General features: G+C 52.8%; 1 protein-coding gene across 2 annotated transcripts in view; it reads left to right on the top strand.

Moving 5' to 3' along the window:
• COL8A2 (collagen type VIII alpha 2 chain) overlaps window positions 1-23,170 on the top strand; it is a 30,016-nt gene that overhangs the window by 2,371 nt on the left and 4,475 nt on the right. The window contains exons 2-3 of one of the 2 annotated variants that reach the window (XM_035250803.3): window positions 7,675-7,719; window positions 22,801-23,006. In XM_035250803.3, coding sequence (XP_035106694.2) covers window positions 22,817-23,006 — 190 coding nt within the window. In that variant the 5' untranslated portion in view covers window positions 7,675-7,719; window positions 22,801-22,816. The remainder of the gene's footprint in view (window positions 1-7,674; window positions 7,720-22,800; window positions 23,007-23,170) is intronic. The other variant, XM_035250805.3, reaches the window with a different exon arrangement.

Here is a 23,170-nt window from a genome sequence, read left to right as displayed (position 1 = left end):
TCAGGTCACCACGACCTCCACCTCCTGGGTTCAAGTGACTTTCTTGCTTCAGCCTCCCTAGTAGCTGGGACTACGGTGTGCCATCATGCCTGTCTAATTTTGTATTTTTAGTAGAGACAGGGTTTCTCCATGTTGGCCAGGCTGGTCTCGAACTCCTGACCTCAAGTGATCCGCACCCCTCAGCCTCCCATTGTGCTAGGATTACAAGTGTGAGCCACCACGCCTGCCAGGGCTCTTGACTTTGAGATCAGATTTGTAAGGACCCTGTCCAGAGAAAGGGTGTCAGCTGCAAATGATACAATCTGGGAATCACTCTGGCTGCTCCAGGGAACAAGGATGAAGGGGGAATCTTTGAGGCAAGGGAGATCACAGGGGAGGCTGGGCAGAGTTTAAGGAGAAAGGTGACAGGGAATGAAGTGGGCAATTGCCATGGGGATGAGAGGAAGAAGTGGAAAGAAGTAAGCCGGTTGCGGGTGGGGCCGGGAGCCTTGCGCTGGGTGGCTGTGGCCTGGCCCCAGAGGAGGCAGGTCAGGGGAGACATAGGTTTGGCCCTGGGATCTGATAAGTTGAGATGACTGAGAGCTGGCGGCTGAGTGTAGCCTTGAAGCCTGGGTGGGTGTGTGAGGCCATGTGTACCAGCCATGGAAGTCTGGCTCCCAGAAAGAGAATTCCAGGTCCACTTTGTTCTGAGGGCATTTCCAGAGTGAATGAGGTGTGGACAGCAGATCTTGAGTGAGGCAGTATGTGCTGTGTGGAGAGGAGCTGGCATTGGGAGTCAGACCTAGAACTTCCCATCTCTGTGCCTCAGTTTCCCCATCTCTCAAATGGGAATGATGTGCTTGTCTCCAGAGTTGTTTTGCCTGCAGAGAGGTGAGGAGTGGTCCCAGGTGACACGTGTGATGGGTGGCACCTAGATCGTGTGATCAGTGTTCATTCCGCCTCTCTGGTTGGGACTGGGGAGGACCTGGCCCTGCTTCCATTCAGATCCTTGGAAATTTTTGAATTGGGGGCTGACTGTCCCCATGCAGCCTGGATGGGTTGGGATTCCTGGCTCTTGAAGGGGAAGACGTCACATGTGGGGGTGGCAGAGGGTTAGTGTCTCATGGGGAGAGCCAGGTGGCACCACTGGCTCATGGATAGGGTTACGGAGACTCAGAGAGGAACTCACCTGAGGTCACACGGCAGCCAGTGTCAGAATCGAAACAGAAGCCAGGACCCCAGGCCCAGGTCCCCTTCCTCACAAAGGCTGCCCTCCCTCAAAGGACCTGGGGCAGAGGGAGCCTTGTCACTTGAGGTTCTGTGATTTTTCTTTTTTAATTTTTTTTGAGATGGAGTCTTGCTTTTGTTGCCCAGGCTGGAGTGCAGTGGTGCAATCTTGGTTTACTGCAACCTCCACCCCCAGGTTCAAACAATTCTCCTGCTTCACCCTCCCAAGTAGCTGGGATTATAGGCATCCACCACCACACCGGCTAATGTTTTTGTATTTTTAGTAGAGACAGGGTTTTACTACGTTGGCCAGGCTGGTCTCGCCCTCCTGACCTCAGGTGATTCACCCGCCTCAGCCTCCCAAAGTGCTGGGATTACAGGCATGAGCCACCTTGCCTGGCCAATAAAAAGGAATTAGGACAGCAACTTTATTTTTATTTCTTTATTTTTTTTGAGACGGAGTCTTGCTCTGTCGCCCAGGCTGGAGTGCAGTGGCACAATCTTGGCTCACTGGAACCTCTGCCTCCTGAGTTCAAGTGATTCTTCAGCCTCAGCCTCCCCAGTGGCTGGGACTACAGGTGCGAGCCACCAAGCCTGTCTAATTTTTGTATTTTTAGTAGAGTCAGGGTTTCACCATGTTGGTCGGGCTGGTCTTGAACTCCTGACCTCAAGTGATCTGCCCACCTCGGCCTCCCAAAAGGAATGGAATCTTTTTTTTTTTGAGACTGAGTCTTACTCTGTCGCCAGGCTGGAGTGCAGTGGCACAATCTCAGCTCACCGTAACCTCCGCCTGGGTTCAAGCGATTCTTCTGCCTCAGCCTCCCAAGTAGCTGGGACCACAGGCATGTGCCACCACGCCCAGCTAATTTTTGTATTTTTAGTAGAGATGGGGTTTCACTATGGCCAGGATGGTCTCAATCTCTTGACCTCGTAATCCGCCTGCCTTGGCCTCCCAAAGTGCTAGGATTATAGGCGTGAGCTACCACGCCCGGCCAGGAATGGAATCTTAATTGTTGTACATCTATAGTGTGTAGGGCATTTTCATAGCACAAGGGGTTTTCTGTGGAGGGGGAAAAGGGGAATAGCAGGCATGAGAAGGTCAGGCCCAGAGGCAGCCCAGAACAGTGAGGGCTGGGATGGTATTTTATTTTCTTTTTTTTGAGATGGAGTCTTGATCTGTCACATAGGCTGGAGTGTAGTGCTGTGACCTTGGCTCACTGCAACCTCTGCTTCCCAGATTAAAGCGATTCTCCTGCCTCTGCCTCCCCAGTAGCTGAGATTACAGGCATGTGCCCCCATGCTCAGCTAATTTTTGTATGTTTAGTAGAGACAGGGTTTCACCATGTTGGCCAGGCTGGTCTCGAACTCCTGACGTCATGATCCACCTGCCTCGGCCTCCCAAAGTGTTGGGATTATAGGTGTGAGCCACTGTGCCCAGCCAGGGATGATTTTTTTCTAGTATCTAAGAACCCTTAGTATCTAAGAATCCTTAGTATCTAAGAACCCTTATCTAAGAACCTTGGTGGTTCCTGGTGGGTCATGTGAGGGCAGGAAGCCTCTGTGAGGAAGTGGGGCCTGAGCCGGGGGTCCTGGCCTCTGGTCTTAATTCTGCCACTGGCTGCTGTGTGACCTCAGGTGAGTTTTCCTCTGAGTCTCTGTAACTCCATCCGTGAGCTGGGCCAGCAGTGACAGCCTGCCTCTCCTTACAGCCTATGGTGAGGAGAAACCTAGATTGTGGGGTAGAGGCATCACTTCTCTCCTGAAAGATCCCAGGTGGCCAGATGTTTGGTCTCCACACCCGTCCAATGTCCACAGCCCTCATCACCCGGAAGTTCTCCTTTCTGTCTAGCCTCCTTCCCTCCCACTGTGCTGGCTGCCACTAAGCTCTGCGTGGGCACTCCAGGCCACACTCCCTGACAGGCGACCACGGCTCTGCTCATGGCAAACATTCTTTTCATAGTTCCTGGAGCACAGCAAATCCGGCTGCTTAGCCAGGAATGCAGAGCCCCCTCCTGCAGTGGCAGCAGGGGCTGGATTGGGGGTGGAACCCCTGGGGGTCAGGCAAGAGGGGCTGGGGGGTGTGGAGGACCGACCTCCACCCCAGTACATACCATGCCTCAGCTCAGAGTAGCCGGGAGGCTGTCCTCATCTTTGGACTTATTCAGCTTGGGGCCAAGCACTGGGATCATCCTGCCCTGGCTGGCTAGGTGAACTTGGGCAAATGACAACTCTCTGAGCCTCAGTTTCTGATCTGTAAAATGGAGTTTATAATACTAACCTCACAGGGCTGTTGAGAGGTGTCATGGTGATTATATTTATTTATTTATTTTTGCTTTTTTTTTTTTTTTTGAGCTGTAGTTTCGCTCTTGTTGCCCAGGCTGGAGTGCAATGGCGTGATCTTGGCTTACCACAACCTCTGCCTCTGGGCTCAAGAAATTCTCCTGCCTCAGCCTCCTGAGTAGCTGGGATTACAGGGACCCACCACCGCACCTGGCTAATTTTTGTATTTTTAGAAGAGACAGGATTTCTTTATATTGGTCAGGCTGGTTTTGAACTTCTTTTTTTTTTTTTGAGACAGAATTTCGCTCTTGTTACCCAGGCTGGAGTGCAATGGCACGACCTCGGCTCACCGCAACCTCTGCCTCCTGGGTTCAGGCAATTCTCCTGCCTCAGCCTCCTGAGTAGCTGGGATTACAGGCACATGCCACCATACCCAGCTGATTTTTTGTATTTTTAGTAGAGACAGGGTTTCATCACGTTGACCAGGATGGTCTCGATCTCTGGACCTCGTGATCCACCTGCCTCGGCCTCCCAAAGTGCTGGGATTACAATTGAACTTCTGATCTCAGGTGATCCACCCACTTTGGCCTCCCAAAGTGCTGGGATTACAGGTGTGAGCCACCGCTCTCAGCAGGTGATTTTATTTACCATAGGGCATATTTACTTAGCATTCCTATATGCCAAGCACTGCTCTGAGTCCGTGACACAAAATTAACTTGTTTAATCCTCACAAATGCTCTGTGAAGCTGGGCTGTGCAGAGCTGGGCTCAGATCCCAGCCCCTTTACTTCCTAGCCTGGTTACCTTGGAGAATGGATGTGACCTCTCTGGGACCTAGTGCTCTTCCTCAGTAAAATGGGACAGCAGTTCCAGCCTTCCAGGGTCACAGGAGTCAGTAATGCCTGGAGTTCCCATTTCATTGATGAAGAAGCTCAGGCCCGGATGGAGGTCTCGTGCTAGTAAGAGCTAGGGCTAAGATGAATGCATGCAGCTGAGCTGCAGAGAGGTCCTCTTAATCCCACATGATTTTTAAAGCAAGCCTCTTAGCCCAGAGCCTGCCCCATAGTAGGCACTCAGAAATGGGAACTTCTCCCACGAGCCCCATCTCTGGCAGGAGCCAATTGTTCACCTCATGGTCGTCAGCACCTCAGTCTGGAAAGTTGGAATGGGGAAGCAGGCCTGGGGCCCTGGCTAGCCTCCCTGGAACCCTGCAGCTCTCAGAAGCTGGTCGGGGGCGGGGGTGCAGACTGTCCCACCCACATCTGGTCTGGGATTTAGCCAACAACGGCAGGCTCTGTGCAAAGGGGAGACATCACCAAGGGAGGGGCTCCAGGAGGGGATTAGGGCAGGCAGCCGGGGGTGGAGGTTAAGAACAGAGTCCCATTGAAGTCGGCTCAGGCACTGCCCTGTCTTACCCACTCACCCCAGCTTCCTATTTGTAAGACGGAGGGGGCCTTGGCCCACTGGAGCGGACTCCTGAGGCCCCGATTGTAGCTGCCCACTCTGCTCCCAGCCTTGCCTGTCCTGGTGCCATCTAGGTAGAGGCAGCACAGGTTGAGTAGAGGGGAAGTAGGGGGCAGGGCCAGTGGCTGAGGTCTTTAGGGAGCCCAGGTGTACCGGGCTTTAGCCACTTGGGGGCCAGGCAGAGCTGGGTTCAGATCCCACCTCCTTCACTTCTAGCCCAGTTTCCTTAGAGAATGGATGTGACCTTTGTGGGACCCAGTGCTCCTCCTCAGTAAAACGGGGCAGCAGTTCCAGCCTTCCAGGGTCACAGGAGTAAATAATGCCAGGAGTGTGCCTAGTGTTGTCCAGTGCATACGAAGAACTTGGGATGCAGACACTATTATTAACAGTTAACATGGGGGAAGGGAATGGGGAGCAGCTTTAGGTAGGACTCGCATCTCTCTCTTTTTTTTTTAATTTTTAATTTTTTTTGTTATTATTTTTGTTTTGTGTTTTTTGACTCACATCTCTGATCCTGATATTCAAGGCATTTCTCAGTCAGGGTCAGACTCCTCACCTCAAATCATCTGTATGGTAGAATGGTGAAGAACCTAGGCTTTGGAGCCCACAGCCAAGTTTCAAATTCAGGTTCTACTTCTTTTTAGAGATGGGGGGTCTCACTATGTTGCCCAGTCTGGACTTAAACTCCTGAGCTCAAGTGATTCTCCTGCCTTGATTACAGGTGTGAGCCCCCATGCCCAGCTCCAGGCTCTACTTTTCATGAGCTGTGTGACATGGGCCAGTTACTTAACCTCTCTGTCCCTTAGTTTTTGCATCTATGAAAAGGGAAGACGAAGTACTTTTGTCACTGGATTGTTGTGAGGATTAAATGAGATCATTCATGAGAACACTCAGAACGGTGCCTGTCACACAGTAGGTACACAATGAATGTTAGCGATTAGTTAGTTCATGTGTTCATTTATTTTATTTGGATTCTCTTCATCCCCTGAATACTATTCAGGGCTTTTACACTCTCACACATGCTGTTCCCTTGGCCCAGGACTGGTCACCTCTCCCCACCACCAACCAGTTAAATCCATGTTCATCCTTCAAAGCCCAGAGCCAACATCAGTCATTTCCTCTCCCGGAGTCTCATGGTGCGGGGAGGGAGCTGGGGCCAGAGAAGCTGGGGCTAAGCTGAGCTGGAGGGTCCTTCTACCTGGGCTTCATCATCCAGGCTATGGCCTCAGAAAGTGGCCTCATGACCCAACTCTGGGGTCACAGTGTTCAGAGTGGCGGGATGGAGGCAGGGCTCAGCCGAGTTGGAGAGAAGGCCTCGGAGCTGCTGGCTCCAGCATCTGGCTGCTTGTACAGCTACAGACAGGACTGGATGTCAGAGTTTCCATGGGAGCAGGCAGAGGCAAGCAAGCAGCTGGGGGAGAGAGTGACGCGACCCAGAGGCCTCCCTGCCAGGTGCGCTGGCTGGCTGTCCCCTCTCCATCTATCCCCGGAGTCATGTCTGGGTCTGGACTTTAGCCCCAGACCCTCTGCCTACAGCTACGTGACCTGGACTAGGGCTTTTGATAGATCCTGGCACCACACCTGATTGAGGCAGAAGTGGGGACCCAGCCATCCAGGCCTCTGACCACATCACTTCCCCACTAAATAACCTTCTATGGCTTCCCATTGCTCTCCAGAGAAATGCAAGCATGGCATTCAAATTTCCTCACCACGTTGCCCCAGCCTCCCCATCCCACAGCGCTTCTGGACCTTCCCTGTATCTTACTGCCTGAAATTCCTTTCATCACCTCCTCTGCCACTCAGACTCCTACTCCTCCTTCAGAACCCAGCTCCAGGGTCCCTTTCTCCATGAAGCCTTCAGGGGAAGCTTAAGGTGGCAGTGTTCCCTGCTCTGTGCTCCCATAGCCCAAAGATCTTTGCAAATTGTGTGATGCCCCCAGCCCTTCAGGGCAGGACAGGGTAGGGTAGGGTATGGGGTTGAACCATTTCTGTGGCCCAAGGCCCAGGCTTGGGTCCTCCATGCAGTAGGAGCTTCCCCAGCAGGGATCCTAACCCAAAGTAGGGCCCACCCCAAACCAGAACTGACATATGGGAGTGACTTCTCCAGCATGGGAACCCAGGACACAGATGGGGCATCCTCAGCCTGGGCCCTAGGATAGGAAGAACTCCTTCAATCCAGGGCCAGGCACCCCATGGGCGTTGCTAAGTGTGCATCGAATGAATGGAGTCCTGGAGTGTGGGGCAGACACCTTGGTTCCCTCAGGGGAGGAGGGAACTGAGAAGAGAGACTGAGGTTGGGGCCAGGTTTCCAGCAGGGGTTTCTGGTAAGAAGCCCATGGCAGGCACTGGGATGGCTATGGGTTAGGCAGGAGGCTTCCCAGGCTCCTGATGTCGTCGTCTCACTGTTGCTTTTTTTTTTTTTTTGAGACAGAGTCTTGCCCTGTCTCAAGTGCAGTAGTGCGATCATAGCTTACTGCAGTCTTGAACTCCTGGGCTCAAGCAGTCTTCCTGTCTTAGCCTCCTAAGTAGCTGGGACTATGGGTACGCACCATCATGCCCAACTAATTTTTAAAATTTTTAGTAGAGACAGTGTCTCCCTATGTTGCCCAGGCTGGTCTCAAACTCCTGGGCTCAAGCAGTCTTCCCACCTTGGCCTCCCAAAGTGCTGGGATTACAAGCGGGAGCCACCATGCCCAGCCTCACTGTTTCTCTCGTTCATCCTCAGGCCCTGCCTCTGCTGGGACCTTCCCAGGCCCCTCTGAACTGAAAGGTAAGCTAGGTTTGGGGGCGGGGTTTTCCGATATCCCAGGCTGGATGAGGCCTGTGTTTGTTGCTTTCTAACCTCGCTCCCTCCTGCTGCAGCATAAGCCCCTCCCAGACCCAGGGTGTCCTGTGAGCCACCCCTTTTGCAGGTGACCTCAGCTCCCTGCAGCCTGGGCTTTAAAACCCTGGCCCAACTCGGAAGCAGCTTTTTCTCATTTGTGAACTATTTTGCCTGGCTCCTTGGCGGGGCCGTGTTTGCTTGGCCCAGTCTGGGTGCAGTGGCCTGGCTGTGCTCCCTCCGGGCCCCCTCCCTGCCCAGCCCAGCCCCTCCTGCTGCTGCTGCCGCCACCATGCAGGGTAGCCACAGAGGCCCAGGAATCTTGGCAGGCGTGGGGAGGCAGCAGGCGGCGGGTGGCGCTCCGGAAAAGGCTGCAAATGTGAACCAGAAGGTGAGGGATTGGAGACTGAGGAGGCCCCGCCTGCCCCTGCCTGAGGCCTGGGGGTGGCTGGGTCTGCGAGGGCCCTCGGATGTCCAGTTCCCCTCAGAAGCTCAAGGTCTCTGCTGGGAGGCAAATGATGACCCCAGCTGAAGCCCAAGCCCCTAGGTGGGGAAGGGCCAGCTGCCTGGCTACCTGCCTGAAGGTATATGGCGGCCGTAGGGCCTGCCCACTGCGGGCCTCTTCTAGTCCATCTGCCCCTGCCTGGCTGTTCTTACCTTCCTGGACACTTTGTTGTCCTGAGATGTTCCTCCCCAGGGGAGCCTTGGAGAACCTAGACTCAGAGATGGGCAGAGGCCAGGGGCTTGGTCACCTGCAGGAGGGAGGTTTGGTCCAAGCCCGCTCCAGCCCAGAATTGAGAAGGACTCAGGAAGAGCAACAAAGAGAAAGTGGCTTTGTGCTAAGCCACCTGAGGGCTTGGCCAGACGTGGGAGGTGGGGTTGTCAGAGGTCTGGACCTGGAGCCCTGGGCTACAGGCTTCATTGAGCACATGCCCTGTGCCAACCTCAGGCAGGAGGGAGGTAGAGGTGGGGAAGAGGTGTTTTCATGCAGGTGGGTGCCCAGGAGGAGTTGTTCTCCCTGAAGGGGGCAGGGAAGGCTGCATGGAGGAGGAGGCATTTGAGCTGGGCCTTAAATTAGGACTAATATGTTTCCATGGAGGAGAAAGGCAGAAAGGGCAGCCCAGCAGAGAAGATCAGGCAGGAAAAGGCAAGGCCAGGGAGGCAGTGAGAAGTCTGGGGTGTCTGGATCTTACAGTGTTGTGGGGAGGAGCCCAGGGCTGTGGTTGGCTTTTCTTACTCCCTAAATGTGGCCATATTCCCCAGGGGGAGTCCGAGGCCCTCCTCCAGGCTGCAGCAACCCCACCAACGAGTCTGTGTTTTCACCTCTAGCCCATGTCTCTCTCCCGAGTTCCAGAGTCCCAGGTGCACTGCTCCTTGGATGCCCCTACCCTGGAAGCCTTCCTCATCCAGTCATTTGCTCTGATTTCAGCTTGGACTGTCCCACCATCACCTGCCCCCGCGGGCCTGTTAAACTCTGATTTCTCCTTCAAGCTTCCTTCTAATGCTACTTCTGAAACTGAGGTCACTTGGTCTGGGAGCCTCTCTTGCAGTGGTGTGGGATGCTGGGACTGTTAGTCAGGCAGAAGTGTAGTCAGGCAGACCAGGTGGACAGGCAGCAGCACTCTTCTCCTGCCACCAACCCAGGTGAGAAGGTGGCCCCAGGCAGCCCTGCCCTGATCTGGCCACCTCCCTCCACCCTCCAACTCTCAGATTCCAGGTACCTCTTCGGTGTTGGGGCAGTCCTCATCTGCACAGCAGACAGAGAGCTCAGCTCATGGGACTGGACACCCCCGAGTCCCTTCCCAGACCTCTCGGGGCAGCTCAGTCATTGTCCAGGAGGTCAGACCCAGACCTGACATTAATATGAGCAGGTGTGCACTGTCAGTGCTGGCCTTCCCAAGGGTCCCGTCCAGTGACCAACAGCTAGAGATTTACAGAGCCTGGAACCCAGATAGGGACCTAGGCACAGGACATGGGAGAGGACAGAGAAGGACAAACAGCGACAGGGATGGGTGGACAGGTGGGATGGTGATACAGAGGCAGGAGGAGAGATACACAGAGAGAGAGATTCCTGAGACACACAGGAGACACAGGAGGCAAAGGCCTGGGTTCAGTGACACAGAGCCATGGAGGAAGGGACACAGCAGGCACAGCACACACTCCAGTGGCTCCGAGCTGGCATCGAACTGGTTCCGGCTCTCTCCTTACCCACCTGACTCTTAGATGAGTGTGTGCCTCCAAACGTGACCTCAGGGCTTTTCTGGGTTCCCCATCCATCTCTCTACCCCATCCTTCTTAACTGGTCCACCTTCTACTATGCCTCCTCCTCCAGGAAGCCATGTGAATTGCAGAATAACATGGAATTTATCCTGTTAGTACCAGGAAGCTACTGGAAAATCCAGAGCAGGGGACAGCCATGGGCAGAACTGTGCCAACGTGTGGCTCGCAGACAGGCAGTGTCGGCATCCCCTGGGAGCTCGTTAGAGAGGCAGATGCTGGGCCCTATCCCACACCTAGTGAATTTCGAGGGGGACCCCGAACCTGCATGGTGATAGGCTGTCCCAGTCATCCGGATGCAGCCTAAAGTGTTAGAAGCATTGTGGGAGTCTCTATAGGCTATGTTGAGGAAATCAGAGAGAAGCTGGGGCTGGGGGACTGTGGGAGAGACTTTTATGATCATCCAGTAGAGAATGTGGCCACTTAATTTACACACTTTTACTTAGTGACAGGGATGTGCCAGGCACTGGGCTGAGTTTTAGGGGGATACAAGGTCTGTATTGGGGTGAGGCTATGGGAAAGGAGGGGAAGGAACAGAAGTAAGAGAAATAGAGGAGACAGAGTCCACAGGATAAGGTTGGAAGTTTGAGGGGAAAGGAAGAGAGATGTCGTGTACAGTTGTGCAGGTTGGTTACTGCACAAGGGCACCCAAGAAAGGTGACAAGTAGCGGCTGAGTTGGCTGAATGGAGGGTACACCAAGGCATAGAGTTTCTTGTAAGGAAGGAGGGTCAGAAGTGATGTTTACCCTTAAAACAAAAATGAACAACAGCAAAAGTGATGCTCAGATTTTTGGCCTTGGCACCTCGGGGTACAGGGCACTTGGGTTGGGGAGAAGCAGGTAATGAGGGAGGAGGTAATGACAGCAGTTTGGGTGGGATCTCTGACGGACAGCCAGGGGACATGCTTGGCTGATAGTTGAACACAAGAGTCTGAGGCTCAGTTAGGAAGCCGAGGTGGGAGGATCACTTGAGTCCAGGAGTTCTAAAGCAGCCTGGGCAACATGGCGAGACCCTGTCTTTCTCTCTCTCTCTCTCTCTTTTTTTTTTTTTTTTTTTTTTTTGAGACAGAGTCTTGTTCTGTTGCCCAGGCTGGAGTTCAGTGGTACAGTGCGATCTCAGCTTACTGCAACCTCCGCCTCCTGGGTTCAAGCGATTCTCCTGCCTCAGCCTCCTGAGTAGCTGGGACTACAGGTGCATGCCACCATGCCCGGCTAATTTTTGTATTTCTAGTAGAGACAGGGTTTCACCATGTTGGTCAGGCTGGTCTTGAACGCCTGATCTTGTGATCTGCCTGCCTCGGTCTCCCAAAGTGCTGGGATTACAGGTGTGAGCCATTGTACCTGGCCGAGACCCTGTCTCTTAAAAACTTAAAAATTAGTCTCGTGTGGCGGCTTATACCTGTAGTCCCAGTTACTCAGGAGGTTGAGACAAGAGGATGGTTCGAACCCAGGAATTTGAGGCTGCAGTGAGCTGTAACCACACCACTGCACTCTAGCCTGGGTGACAGAGCAGACTGTCTCAAATAAAAAGAAAAAAGCCTGAGCCTCAGGGGAGACATTGTAGCTGGAGACAGATGTAGGAGTCGTTGGCGATGGAGTTGGCGTTGTGGGAGCTGGTGGGAGCTGGACGCTGGAAAGAAGAAACATCCAGAGAGAAGAGATGAGGCCTGAGCCAGCTCCTTGGGCAAGGCTGGGGCTGCAGAGTGGGCAGAGAAGATTCTGAGGAGGAGCTTTCAAACGGAGAAGAGCAGGGTGACAAGGTGGAGTACCCTGAGGTGAGAGGGTGGAGCGGGAGCGAGTGGGGCCTGAGGGTGGAGAGTGTTCTTTCAGGAGGCTTGGCTGAGAAGGGCTGGGGAGTGATGAGAGTGGCTGGGGAGGGTCAGGCCTGTGTGGACATGTGGATGGAGAGGCTGGAGAGTAGGGGGCCAGGGCAGGCAATGGCAGATGGGGAGAGGCAGATGAGGAAGAAGTGTGGAAGGGCCTGGACCTTGCTCTTTCTTCTGAGATTCAGGAAAGGAGACTGGGAAAGGGCTCCTCGATTTTCACCAGCTGGGAGAGTGGTGGGGCAGGTGGGGCTCAGGAACCCTGGAGAAGTCTGGAGCTGCCCAGCTGGGCAGTTGGGGGTGGGTGCCATGCCCAGGGGGGTGAGGAGGGTTTCTCTGTTCCTCCCAAAGTCCATAACTCAGTCCTAGTCCTGAGCAGGCTTTGTGGGCCCTGCTCAGTTTCATCTCAGGAGTAGTCAGGGAAAAGGTCAAGAAAGCCAGAAAATTGACTTTAGATGTTTATTTTATAGGCTGGGCTCAGTGGCTCATGCCTATAATTCCAGCACTTTGGAGGGCCGAGACAGGTGGATCACTTGAAGTCAGGAGTTCGAGACTAGCCTGACCAACATGGTGAAACCCCGTCTCTATCTAAATATAGAAAAATTAGCCAGATATGGTGGTCCACCCCTGTAAGCTACTTGGGAGGCTGAGGCAGGAGAAATGCTTGAACCCGGGAGGTGGAGGCTACTGTGAGCTCTAAGATCTCATCACCGCACTCCAGCCTGAGTGATAGAGCGAGACTCCATCTCAAAAAAAAAAGAAATCATTCTATAAGATCCTGACCTTTGGCCTCAAGTAACCTGAGTTTTTGAAGAGATGGAGGAAAGAAGTTGCTTTGCAGCATGATGAATTGAAGTTAGACCAAATAGAGGACTTCCAGGCCATCAGGCTAGCAAGATAGGGCAGCACTCCTGGAGGGACTTGTGGCTTAGATGATCTCAGTTAATCCTTTTTTCTTTTTCTTTTTTTAAGTGAGAGCAAATTTGTTAAGAAAGTAAAGGAGGCCGGGCACGGTGGCTCACACCTGTAATCCCATCACTTTGGGAGACTGAGGTGGGCAGATCATGAGGTCAAGAGAATGAGATCATTCTGGCCAACATGATGAAACCCCATCTCTACTAAAAATACAAAAATCAGCTGGGCATGGTGGTGCATCTGTAGTCCTAGCTACTTGGGAGGCTGAGGCAGGAGAATCTCTTGAACCCAGGAGGTGGAGGTTGCAGTGAGCTGAGATTGCACCACTGCACTCTAGCCTGGTGACAGAGCGAGACTCCATCTCAAAAAAAAAAAAAAAAAAAAAATATATATATATATATATATATGAAAGTAAAGGAATAAAAGAGTGGTTACTTCATAGGCAGAGCAGCCCCTCAACTAATCCTTTGCAAATGAGGACACTGAGGTCCAGAGGGGTTAGATCACCTGTCCAGGGTCACCCAGCTGGTAAGTAGCTGTGCTGAAATGGGGGTCTAAGGGCTGCCTGGGCCTAGGAGGGCCGTAGAGGTCTCCGGGCTGGGCCCCTAATAGGGAGGGCCTGAGCCAGAAGTGTTGCTCACCTGTCTCGGTGACTGAGACAGAGCCAGAAGGAGGAGGGGAGAGAGGAGTCGGGTGGAGATCTAGCCAGAGCGCTGAGAGCAAGGCCGGGTGAGCGAGGAGACATCAGCGCCAGGCGGGTGAGTGAACGGTGTGGCCGGATCCGCAGCAATGTCTCCACAACAGGAAGCGTCTCATAACATACCTGTGGTTTGGCCAGGCCCTGGGGCTGCCTGAGTGCCCCCACCGCCTCCTCAGCTGCAGCCGCTCCATCTAGGGTAGATGGGGGCTTGGAGCAGCAGGGGCCTGTGCAGGGCTGTTTCATCCACCCCAAGGCACCAACTCTCAGGCCCCCCTTTTTTATTGGAGATGGGCTCCCCAATTTCCACCAGCTGGGACAGTGGTGGGGCAGGTGGGGCTCAGGAACCCTGTCTGATTGCTCACCTGTGAAATGGGATGGGAGAGTAGGCAGGTCTTTCAATTCCATGTGACCACCTAGACCCTCTCTGTGGGTCAGCCCTAGGACAGGACTCTTTCAGAGACAGGGGACTGCTGGGAAGGGTCACTGCTAGCTGATGTTTCTTCCCCTCTTCCGGTGTTCCTGGGGGCAGGGAAGGGGTTTGCTTTTTGCCAGTTCTTTCTGCAGGGGCCCATTTGCTGCTCACCACCCTCACCCTGCCACCATTGATCTGAAAGACCCTGGAGCACTCCCCACTCCCAGCCAGTCTCCCTTGCCTCCCTGGGAGGAGGCCCAGGCTGCCACAAAATGCTGACTTGGACGAAATGCTGTTTTATGGGGATTTGCTGAAAAGGGGGGAAATCCCTATTAAGGACTTGCAGCTGTCCAAACACGATGTCTACCCGAGACCGCCACCGTGTCGTCCTCTGAATCAGTGTCTCCTGTGTGTACCCCACCTTGGGCTCCATGCTCCTGCCAGCCCTGCCTTCTTGCCTTCATTTCCCAAGAGTCACCAGAGAGGGTAATGGCTTACCCTGGGTCACACAGCCACTCGTGGGCAGAGCCAGGCTAGAGCCTCAGGGCCTGCCCCTGACCCCTGACAGCCCTGCTTGGCCATTGTTCCCCATGGGGAGAGCAAGGAACAAACAGATGAATTGTCCTTCCCCACACACCTCTGATCCCAGAGCAGATTGTTCTGAGTTGAAGTAGGCCGTGTGAGTGTTCCCTGCTCTTTCCATTCTAGCCCAGATGAGTCCCTTGGACCTGGGGAGTGGACTCCTGGGCGAATGTGACTATGTATCTGTGCAAAGCTGAGGAAAGGACTGAGTGTGTGTGTTACTGGTGTGCCCTTTAAATTTGATGGTGAATGAAGTTCATCAGACACTGTGGAGCGTCACTGTGTGCCAGCCAAGCCCCGTACAGGGCACAGAGATGGGGAGTGTGGCGGAAAAGGAGTTGGAGAACTACAGGGAAAACAAGAGCGATGATGGGGACCCACGAGCATCGGCAGAGCCAAGGAAGGAGTCCAGCCATTTCCCAAGTGTTGGGAGGGCAGAATGTGCAGAGGCCATAGAGCCCCAGGGAGGCCTGGCCTGTGCGCAGGAAGTGGGGGAGGTTAGGGGGCAGGGCAGGGATTACAGTGAAAAGGAAGCAGGTGGGCAGGGGCTCAGAAGTGCCCAGGCCCCTGTGGTTCTGATGGTGCTGGGGTGGGGGCAAACCATCTTCCCTGGGCTGCCGGTTGCACCATTCCAGGGGACATAATTTCTTTTGCAGCCCCTTGAACAGGCTGCACCTACCCTTCTCACCACTGTGGGTCACTGGCCACTCCAGATGGGCACAGGCCAACTTCCAGCTCTAAGAGTGAGAGTGAGCCTCCTCTTAAGCCCACAGGTGCTTGGAGTTGGAAGAGAGATTCCTCTGTTTGCTCTCTCTCTGCTGTTGCTCTCTGGCTTGCTCTCCCTCCATGGCATGACATCAGAGTGGCTAAGAGCTTGGGTTCTTTTTTTTTGGGGGGGGGACAGGGTCTCAATTTGCAACCCAGGCTGGAGTGCAGTGGTGCAATCACGGCTCATGGCAGCCTCAAGCCCCCAGGCTCAAGCGATCCTCCCACCTCAGCCTTCTAAGTAGCTGGGACTACAGGTGCACACCACCATGCCTGGCTAATTTTTAAAATATTTTTAGTGGAGATGAGATCTCACTACATTACTCAGGCTGGTCTTGAACTCCTGAGCTCAAGTGATCCTCCTCTCTCAGCCTCCCAAAACTGCTGAGATTACAGGCATGAGCCACCACGCCCAGCTGAGCTCAGGTTCTTAACAGGCCTCTCCGGGAAATCCCTCAGTCTCCTCATCTGTGGACTAGCACCTCTTGCCCAAGGACACTGTCAGAGTTAAGTCACATATTGCTAGTGAAGCCTCATGGCAGTGCCTGACACCTGGTCTTTGAGCTGCAGTCCTCGCTCAGACCGTCCTCACTCATGGTGACACCTCTTTGGTGTCCTGCCATCAGACCTGACCTCAGCGACAGGAACGCAGTGCAGCATGGAAGGGGCTGAGATGGGACAAGTTCAGGGAGCCAAGAGGGTGGGTCAAGGACACTTGCTGGAGGACCCCCATTACCAAGGAGGAAGGAAGTGGACAGATTTTGGGGGTCAGCCTGGGCCGACCTCATCCTTTGGCGCCCTGCTGCCTAAGCTTCTTGAGGTCCTCTTTGCCCTGAGCACCCTCCCAGCTGCACCTTTGATCACTCCTGACCCCCAGAGGCCAGGGCTGTTCCGGATCCTCTCGTGGTGGTGGCGTCCTTACCTTGACCATGGCCCAATCAGGTCAGAGCAGCCCCTCCCCTCCCTCTGCTTCCTGCCGCACACTCTGCCCCTTCCTTCTGCTCCCCCATCCCCCTGCCCACCCACCAAGCAGAACAATCTGGTTCTGTGCACCTGTGGGCAGCCCCTGCTCCAGCAGCCAGGGCAGGAGGGCCCTGCCCTGCTCAGGGGACGGGGTGGTGTGTTGGTTAGGGGCTGGAACTCAGAACTCAGACTGTCCAGGCCTAGGCTCTCACTTTGGTGCCCTTGGGGAGTGGCCCCCTCAGGCGGTTTCCTCATCACTCTCTCTCTCTTTTTTATTTTATTTTATTTTTTTGAGACAAAGTCTCGTGCTGTCACCCAGGCTGGAGTGCAGTGGCCCAATCTCCACTCACTGCAACCTCTGCCTCCCAGGCTCAAGTGATTCTCCAGCCTCAGCCTTCTGAGTTGCTGGGATCACAGCCACCAGGACCAGCTTATTTTTATATTTTTAGTAGAAATGGGGTTTCACCATGTTGGCCAGGCTGGTCTCCTCTCCTGATGTCAGGTGATCTGCCTGCCTCAGTCTCCCAAAGTGCTGGGATTATAGGTGAGCCACTGCACCCTGCCTCCTCATCTCTCTCTCTTTTTTTTGGCAGGGGGTGAGACAGGGTCTCACTGCTGCTCAGGCTAGAGTGCAGTGGCACAAACATGGCTTACTGCAGCCTCTGCCTTCTGGGCTCAAGTGATCCTCCTGTAGCCAGGACTACAGACCCACGCCACCATGTCTGACTTTTTTTTTTTGAGACAGAGTCTCTGTTGCCCAGGTTGGAGTGCAGTGGCACGATCTTGGCTCACTGCAACCTCCACCTCCCGAGTTCAAGCGATTTTCCTGCCTTAGCCTTCCGAGTAGCTGGGACTACAGGTGCATGCCACCACACCCAGCTAACTTTTTGTATTTTTAGTAGAGACGGGGGTCTCACAATGTTAGCAAGGATGGTATCGAACTCCTGACCTCGTGATCCACCCACCTCAGCCTCCCAAAGTGCTGGGGTTACAGGTGTGAGTCACTGTGCCCAGCCATTTCTGGGTGGCAACATTTTTAATTTTATTTTTTTTGGTAGAGACAGGGTTTCACTATGTGCTCAGACTGATCTCAAACTCCTGGGCTCAAGCGATCTTCCTGCCTCAGCCTCCCAAATTGCTGGGAGTACAGGTGCAAACCACCATGCCTGGCCAGTTTCCTCATCTCTAAAATAGGGATAACATACCTCACAGGCTTATATGAGGATTACATGTAAAGCATGAGACCAGTGCCTGGCAAGGTACCCCAGCAGCATTCGGTGGGTTCTGCTTTCAATCAGAGCAAGGTGAGGCCGGTGGCCTGTGCTGAGGGGAGGCTCTGGGTAAGGCCTCCGCTGACACAGACTCTTACCGTCTGAGCTTCCATTCCTACATCTGTAGAAATGGGGGTAATAATTGCAGGAACTCCATGGGTTCATTGAGGGGATTGAAGTGAGCTGTGGCCTTTGAGGCCTGGATCACTCCCTGGCACACAGGGACAGAAGCTTACTATTACGCTGAAGCTCAGGAAGGTAAAGTGACCCATCTGAGGTTACAGAGTGGGTTGGTGGTAGAGCTGGGATTCGAACCTGAGAGCTGAGAGCTCACAGCTCCAGGGACCTTCTCTGGGGCCCTGCATTCATTCCTGCAAAGCCACATGTGATCCTGAGCTTGGAGGAACAGGGAGCTCAAGCCCAGACCCAGCCTGGACTGAGGAAGACCTTCTCCCCACACCCATCCCCAGACGTGCACAACCCACCCTCAAACCCCGCTTGCTGCCAGACACAGGTGCAGAGAGATCCCTGAGGGGGTTAGAGGAACCCAGAGCAGGGAGTTCAGGCGAAGTGGGACTTTTCTCAGGTGTGAAAAACAGTAAATGGAACCACCTTCGAATAATGGGAGCCCACTCTGAGCCGGGTACAAAATCTCTACTTATCATTGCAGCCCCAAGAAGCAAGTTTTAATCCACTTTATTTTTATTTTATATTTTATTTTATTTTATTTATTTATTTATCTTGAGACAGAGTCTCAGTTTGTCACCAGGCTAGAGTGCAGTGGCAAGATCTTGGCTCACTGCAACCACCATCTCCTGGTCAAGCGATTCTCCTGACTCAGCCTCACAAGTAGAGTAGCTGGGATTACAGGCACACGCCGCCATGCCCAGCTAATTTTTTTTTCTTTCTTTCTTTAATTTTCATATTTTTAGTAGAGACAGGGTTTCATCATGTTGGCCAGGCTGGTCTAGAACTCCTGACCTCAGGTGATCTGCCTGCCTCAGCCTCCCAAAGTGCTGGGATGAGCCACCATGGCCAGCCTATTTTTTTATTTTCTGAGACAGAGTTTTGCTCTTGTCACCCAGGCTGGAGTATGAGGACGTGATCTCGGTTCACTGCAATCTCCGACTCCCAGGTTTAAGCTCTTCTGCCTCAGCCTCTCAAGTAACTGGGATTACAGCTCAGCCTCAACCTGCCACCATGCCCAGCTAATTTTGTATTTTTAGTAGAGATGGGGTTTCACCATGTTGACCAGGCTGGTCCCGAACACCTGACCTCAGGTGATTCACCTGCCTCGGCCTCCCAAAGTGCTGGGGCCAAAGTGCTGGGATCAAAGTCCTGGGATTACAGGCATGAGCCACGGCACCCAGCCAACCCACTTAAATAAAAATAATAGGTGGGGGCCAGGCATGGTGTCTCATGCCTATAATCCCAGCACTTTGGGAGCCCAAGGCAGGTGGAGGCTGAGGCAGGAGAAGAGCTTATATCCGGGAGGCGGAGGTTGCAGTGAGCTGAGATCTTGCTATTGCCTGGGTGACAAGAGTGAAACTCTGTCTAAACAAACAAACAAACAAAACAACAGGTGGGCGTGGTGGCTCACACCTGTAATCCCAACAGTTTAGGAGGCTGAGGTGGGAGGATTGCTTGAGCCCAGGAGTTCAAAACCAGCCTGGGCAACATGATGAAACCCTGTCTCTACAAAAAAATAGAAAAACATAGCCAGGTATGGTGGCGCGTACCTATGGCCCCAGCTACTCCAGAGGTTGAGGTGAGAGGATCACTTGAATCTGGGAGGTTGAGACCAGCCTGGGCAACAAAGTGAGACTCATCTGTACAAGAGAAATTTTTAAAAATTAGCTGAACACGGTGGTACACGCCTGTAGTTTCAGCTCCTCGGAAGGCTGAGGTTTGGGAGGATTGCTTGAGCCCAGGAAGTCAAGGCTGCAGTGAGCTGTGATTCTTCCACTGCACTCCAGCCTGGGCAACAGAACAAGACCCTGTCTTAAAAAACAAAATCAAAAAAACCTTCTGGCTGGGCATGGTGGCTCATGTCTATAATCCCAGAACTTTTGGAGGCCAAGGTGGGAGGATTGCTTGAACCTAGGAGTTTGAGACCAGCCTAGGCAACACAGTGAGACCCTGTCTTTACAAAAAATAGAAAAAATTAACAAGGCGTGGCAGCACATGCCTGTGGTCCCAGCTACTTGGGAGGCTGAGGTGGGGGGATTGCTTGAGCCTGGGAAGTTGAGGCTGTAGTCAGCCAGGATTGTGCCAACTGAATTCCAGTCTGGGTGACAGTGACACTGTCTATCCAAAAAATAAATAAAATAACAGCTTTAGGCTAGGAGCAGTGGCTCACACCTATAATTGCTGCTCTTTGGGAGGCCAAGGCAGGCGGATCATTAGAGGATCTTCTGTCTCAGCCTCCCAAGTAGCTGGGATTACATGAATGTGCCACCATGCCCAGGAGTTCAAGGCCAGCCTGGCCAACATGGTGAAACTCCATCTCTACTAAAAATACAAAAAATTAGCTAGGGGTGGTGGTGGGCCCCTGTAATCCCAGCTACTCAGGCAACTGAGGCAGGAGAATCTCTTGAATCTGGGAGGTGGAGGTTGCAGTGAGCCAAGACCATGCCACTGCACTCCAGCCTGGGCGACAGAACAAGATGCCATTTCAAAAAGCTTTACATATATATAATTCACGTATCATACAGTTGGCCCATTTAAATGTACAATTCAGTGTTTTGTTTTGTTTTTTACTGTATTCATAGAGCTGTGCAGCCATCACTGCAATCAATTTTAGAACATTTTCATCACCCCTAAAAGAACCCTGTGCCCATTAGTCATCACCTCCCATATCCTCCTTCCCAGCCTTAGGCAACCGCTGATCCACTCTCTGTCTCTATGGATTTGCCTATTCTGGCCATTTCATATAAATGGAATCACACAACATGTGGCATTCTATATCTGGCTTCTTTCACTTGTTTTCAAGATTCATCTGTATTGTAGCAAGTGTCAGTACTTCCTTCCTTTTATATATATATATTTTGAAACGAGGTCTCAGTCTGTCCCCAAGCTGGAGTGCAGTTCACTGCAACCTCCACTTCTGGGCTCAAGTGATCCTCCCTCTTCAGCCTCCTGAGTAGCTGGGACCACAGCACACCCACACTGGGCTAATTTTTTTTTTTTTTTTTGAGGTGGAGTCTTGCTTTGTTACCTATGCAGAGTGCAATGGCATGATCTTGGCTCACTGCAACCTCTGCCTCCTGGGTTCAAGCCATTCTCCTACCTCAGCCTCCTGAGTAGCTGGGATTACAGGTGTGCACCACCACGCCTGACTAAATTTTTGTATCTTTAGTAGAGACGGGGTTTCACCATGTTGGCCAGGCTGGTCTTGAACTGCTAGCCTCGTGATTTGCCCACCTCGGCCTCCCAAAGTGCTGGGATTACAGGCGTGAGCCACTGTGCCTGGCCTTTTTGATTTTTTTGTAGAGATGGTGTTTCACCATGTTGCCCAGGCTGGTCTCAAACTCCCCGGCTCAAGCAGTTCACCCGCCTCTGCCTCCCAAAGTTCTGGGATTATAGGTGTGAGCTACCATGATTAGCCTATTTATAGATAATATTTTTAAATGTATAATCTTGCTATGTTGCCCAGGCTAGGTTTGAACTTTGGGATCAATTGATCCTCCCACCTCAGCCTCCCAAGTAGCTGGGACTACATGTATATGCCACCATGCTCAGCCTGTACTTCGTTTGTTTTCTTTGCCGAGTAATATTCCATTATATGGTGACACCACATTTTATTCTTCTTCATCAATCCGTGGACATTTGCATTTTCTCTACTTTTGGCTGCTGTGAATATGACTGTTATGAACATTCTACAGAGAACCCCAGATGCTCTCTCATTTCATGGATGAGGAGAGCTCCTGCCCAGGCTCCCGCAGCTGGGAAGGGGAAGGGGAAGGATGCCTGGCTGGTTCCAGAGCCTGTGTTTCTTCCCCACCCAGGCTTTGTTCTCTGAGTTGAGCCAAATGCTGTGACAGGCATAGGTCAAAGCATGGAGTGAGGTCTTAGAGAGGAAGGGATGACAGCTTCCCAGGGCCATAAAAGATGAGTAGGGGAGGAAAATAATATTGAAATTGCAGGCAGAGAAACAGCAGGTGCAAAGGCCAGAAGTGTGAAGGTGCCCAGTGCCTGGGAACTTCAAGTTCTGGTTTACTGGGTGGAGCTGTGGGGAGGTGAGGGGCAGAGCAAGGGATGGCAGGCAATAAAGTTGACGACATAGGTACAGAGTAGGTTAGAAAGGCTTGAATGCTGGCTAGGTGCAGTGGCTCATGCCTGTAATCCTAACACTTTGGGAAGCTGAGGCAGGCGCATCACCTGAGGTTACGAGTTCAAGACCAGCCTGGCCAACATGGCGAAACCCCATCTCTACTAAAAATATAAAAACTAGCTGGGTGTGATGGCACACCCCTATAATCCCAGCTACTTGGGAGGCTAAGGAATGAGAATCAATCACTTGAATCTGGGAGGTAGCGTTTGCAGTGAGCCAGGATCACGCTATTACATATTGCACTGGGCAAACAAAATTCTGTCTCAAAAAAGAAAGAGAGAGAGAGAGAGAAAGGAAGGAAGGAAGAAAAGAAGGAAGGAGAGAAGGAAGGAAGGAGGGAAGGAAGGGAGAGAGAAAGAGAGGCCTTGAATGCTATGCTAAGTGCCATAGACTTGATCCCAAAAGTAGGTGGCAGGGGGCCCAGAAGGGCATCAGCAGAAGGTGGAGTCAGACAGACCTAAGTCAAATCCCAGCTCTGCTTCCTAGAGACCTTTGCTTTAGTTTTATCATCTGGAAAATGGAGATGACAATAATAATACCTTGTTAAAGTATTCTGAGCATTCAGTGAGTTCATGTCCCTAAAGAGTTCAGTCTAGTGCCTGGAAGAGAGCTGGCCCAGCAATGGAAATGGGTGTTGACATCCAGGAGTTTTTAGCAGGGGAGGTCAGACTGCTCTAGAAGGCACGCCCAGCTGCAGAGAGTGACTGGCTGGTTTTGAGGAGGCTGCTGTCTCAGGGAGGCTGGGCCCTCAGACATAGGGAAGGGGGATGAACAGCCACAGGCAGGGTCCAAAGAAGTTTAGGAGGTAGCTTATGTAGACCCCTGCGACTTTGAAAATTGCTTGTGAATAATATGTAAATTCTGAATAGCTTCTCAGCCTTTTGACTAAAATCAAGTGTAATATCTAAAATCTGATTTTTGGTGAGCGCTGGGCCTGGTGCCAAACCACCCTGGGGCTGGCTTGATGACCTTCTCTGTTCTTCTCTGCAGCAAGTCCACGGACGCCATGCGGGGGGCTCTGACGCCCCTGTCTTCGCTGCTGCTGTTACTGGTGCTGGTGCTGGGGTGTGGGCCTCGGGCGTCCTCTGGTGGCGGGACTGGTGGGGCAGCGGGCTATGCCCCGGTGAAGTACATGCAGCCCATGCAGAAAGGACCTGTGGGACCGCCCTTCCGAGAGGGCAAAGGCCAGTACCTGGGTGAGAGCCTCCTCGCCCTACAGTGCCTCAAAGCGTTCCCAACCCCCGAACTCCCTGCCTCCCTGACCACCATCAGATCCTCAGGTGCCTCCCACAGCTCCTCATTCCCCACCAATCTTCCCACCTCCACTGTTTTTCCCAACACCCTGGAGGGCCTGGAAATG

The sequence above is a fragment of the Callithrix jacchus genome, chromosome 7 (genome assembly GCF_049354715.1).
Source record: "Callithrix jacchus isolate 240 chromosome 7, calJac240_pri, whole genome shotgun sequence".
In the NCBI taxonomy this organism is placed as follows: Eukaryota; Metazoa; Chordata; class Mammalia; order Primates; family Cebidae; genus Callithrix; species Callithrix jacchus.
The sequence above is the reverse complement of the archived record's forward strand: the minus strand, read 5'-3'. Positions and strand labels throughout refer to the sequence as shown.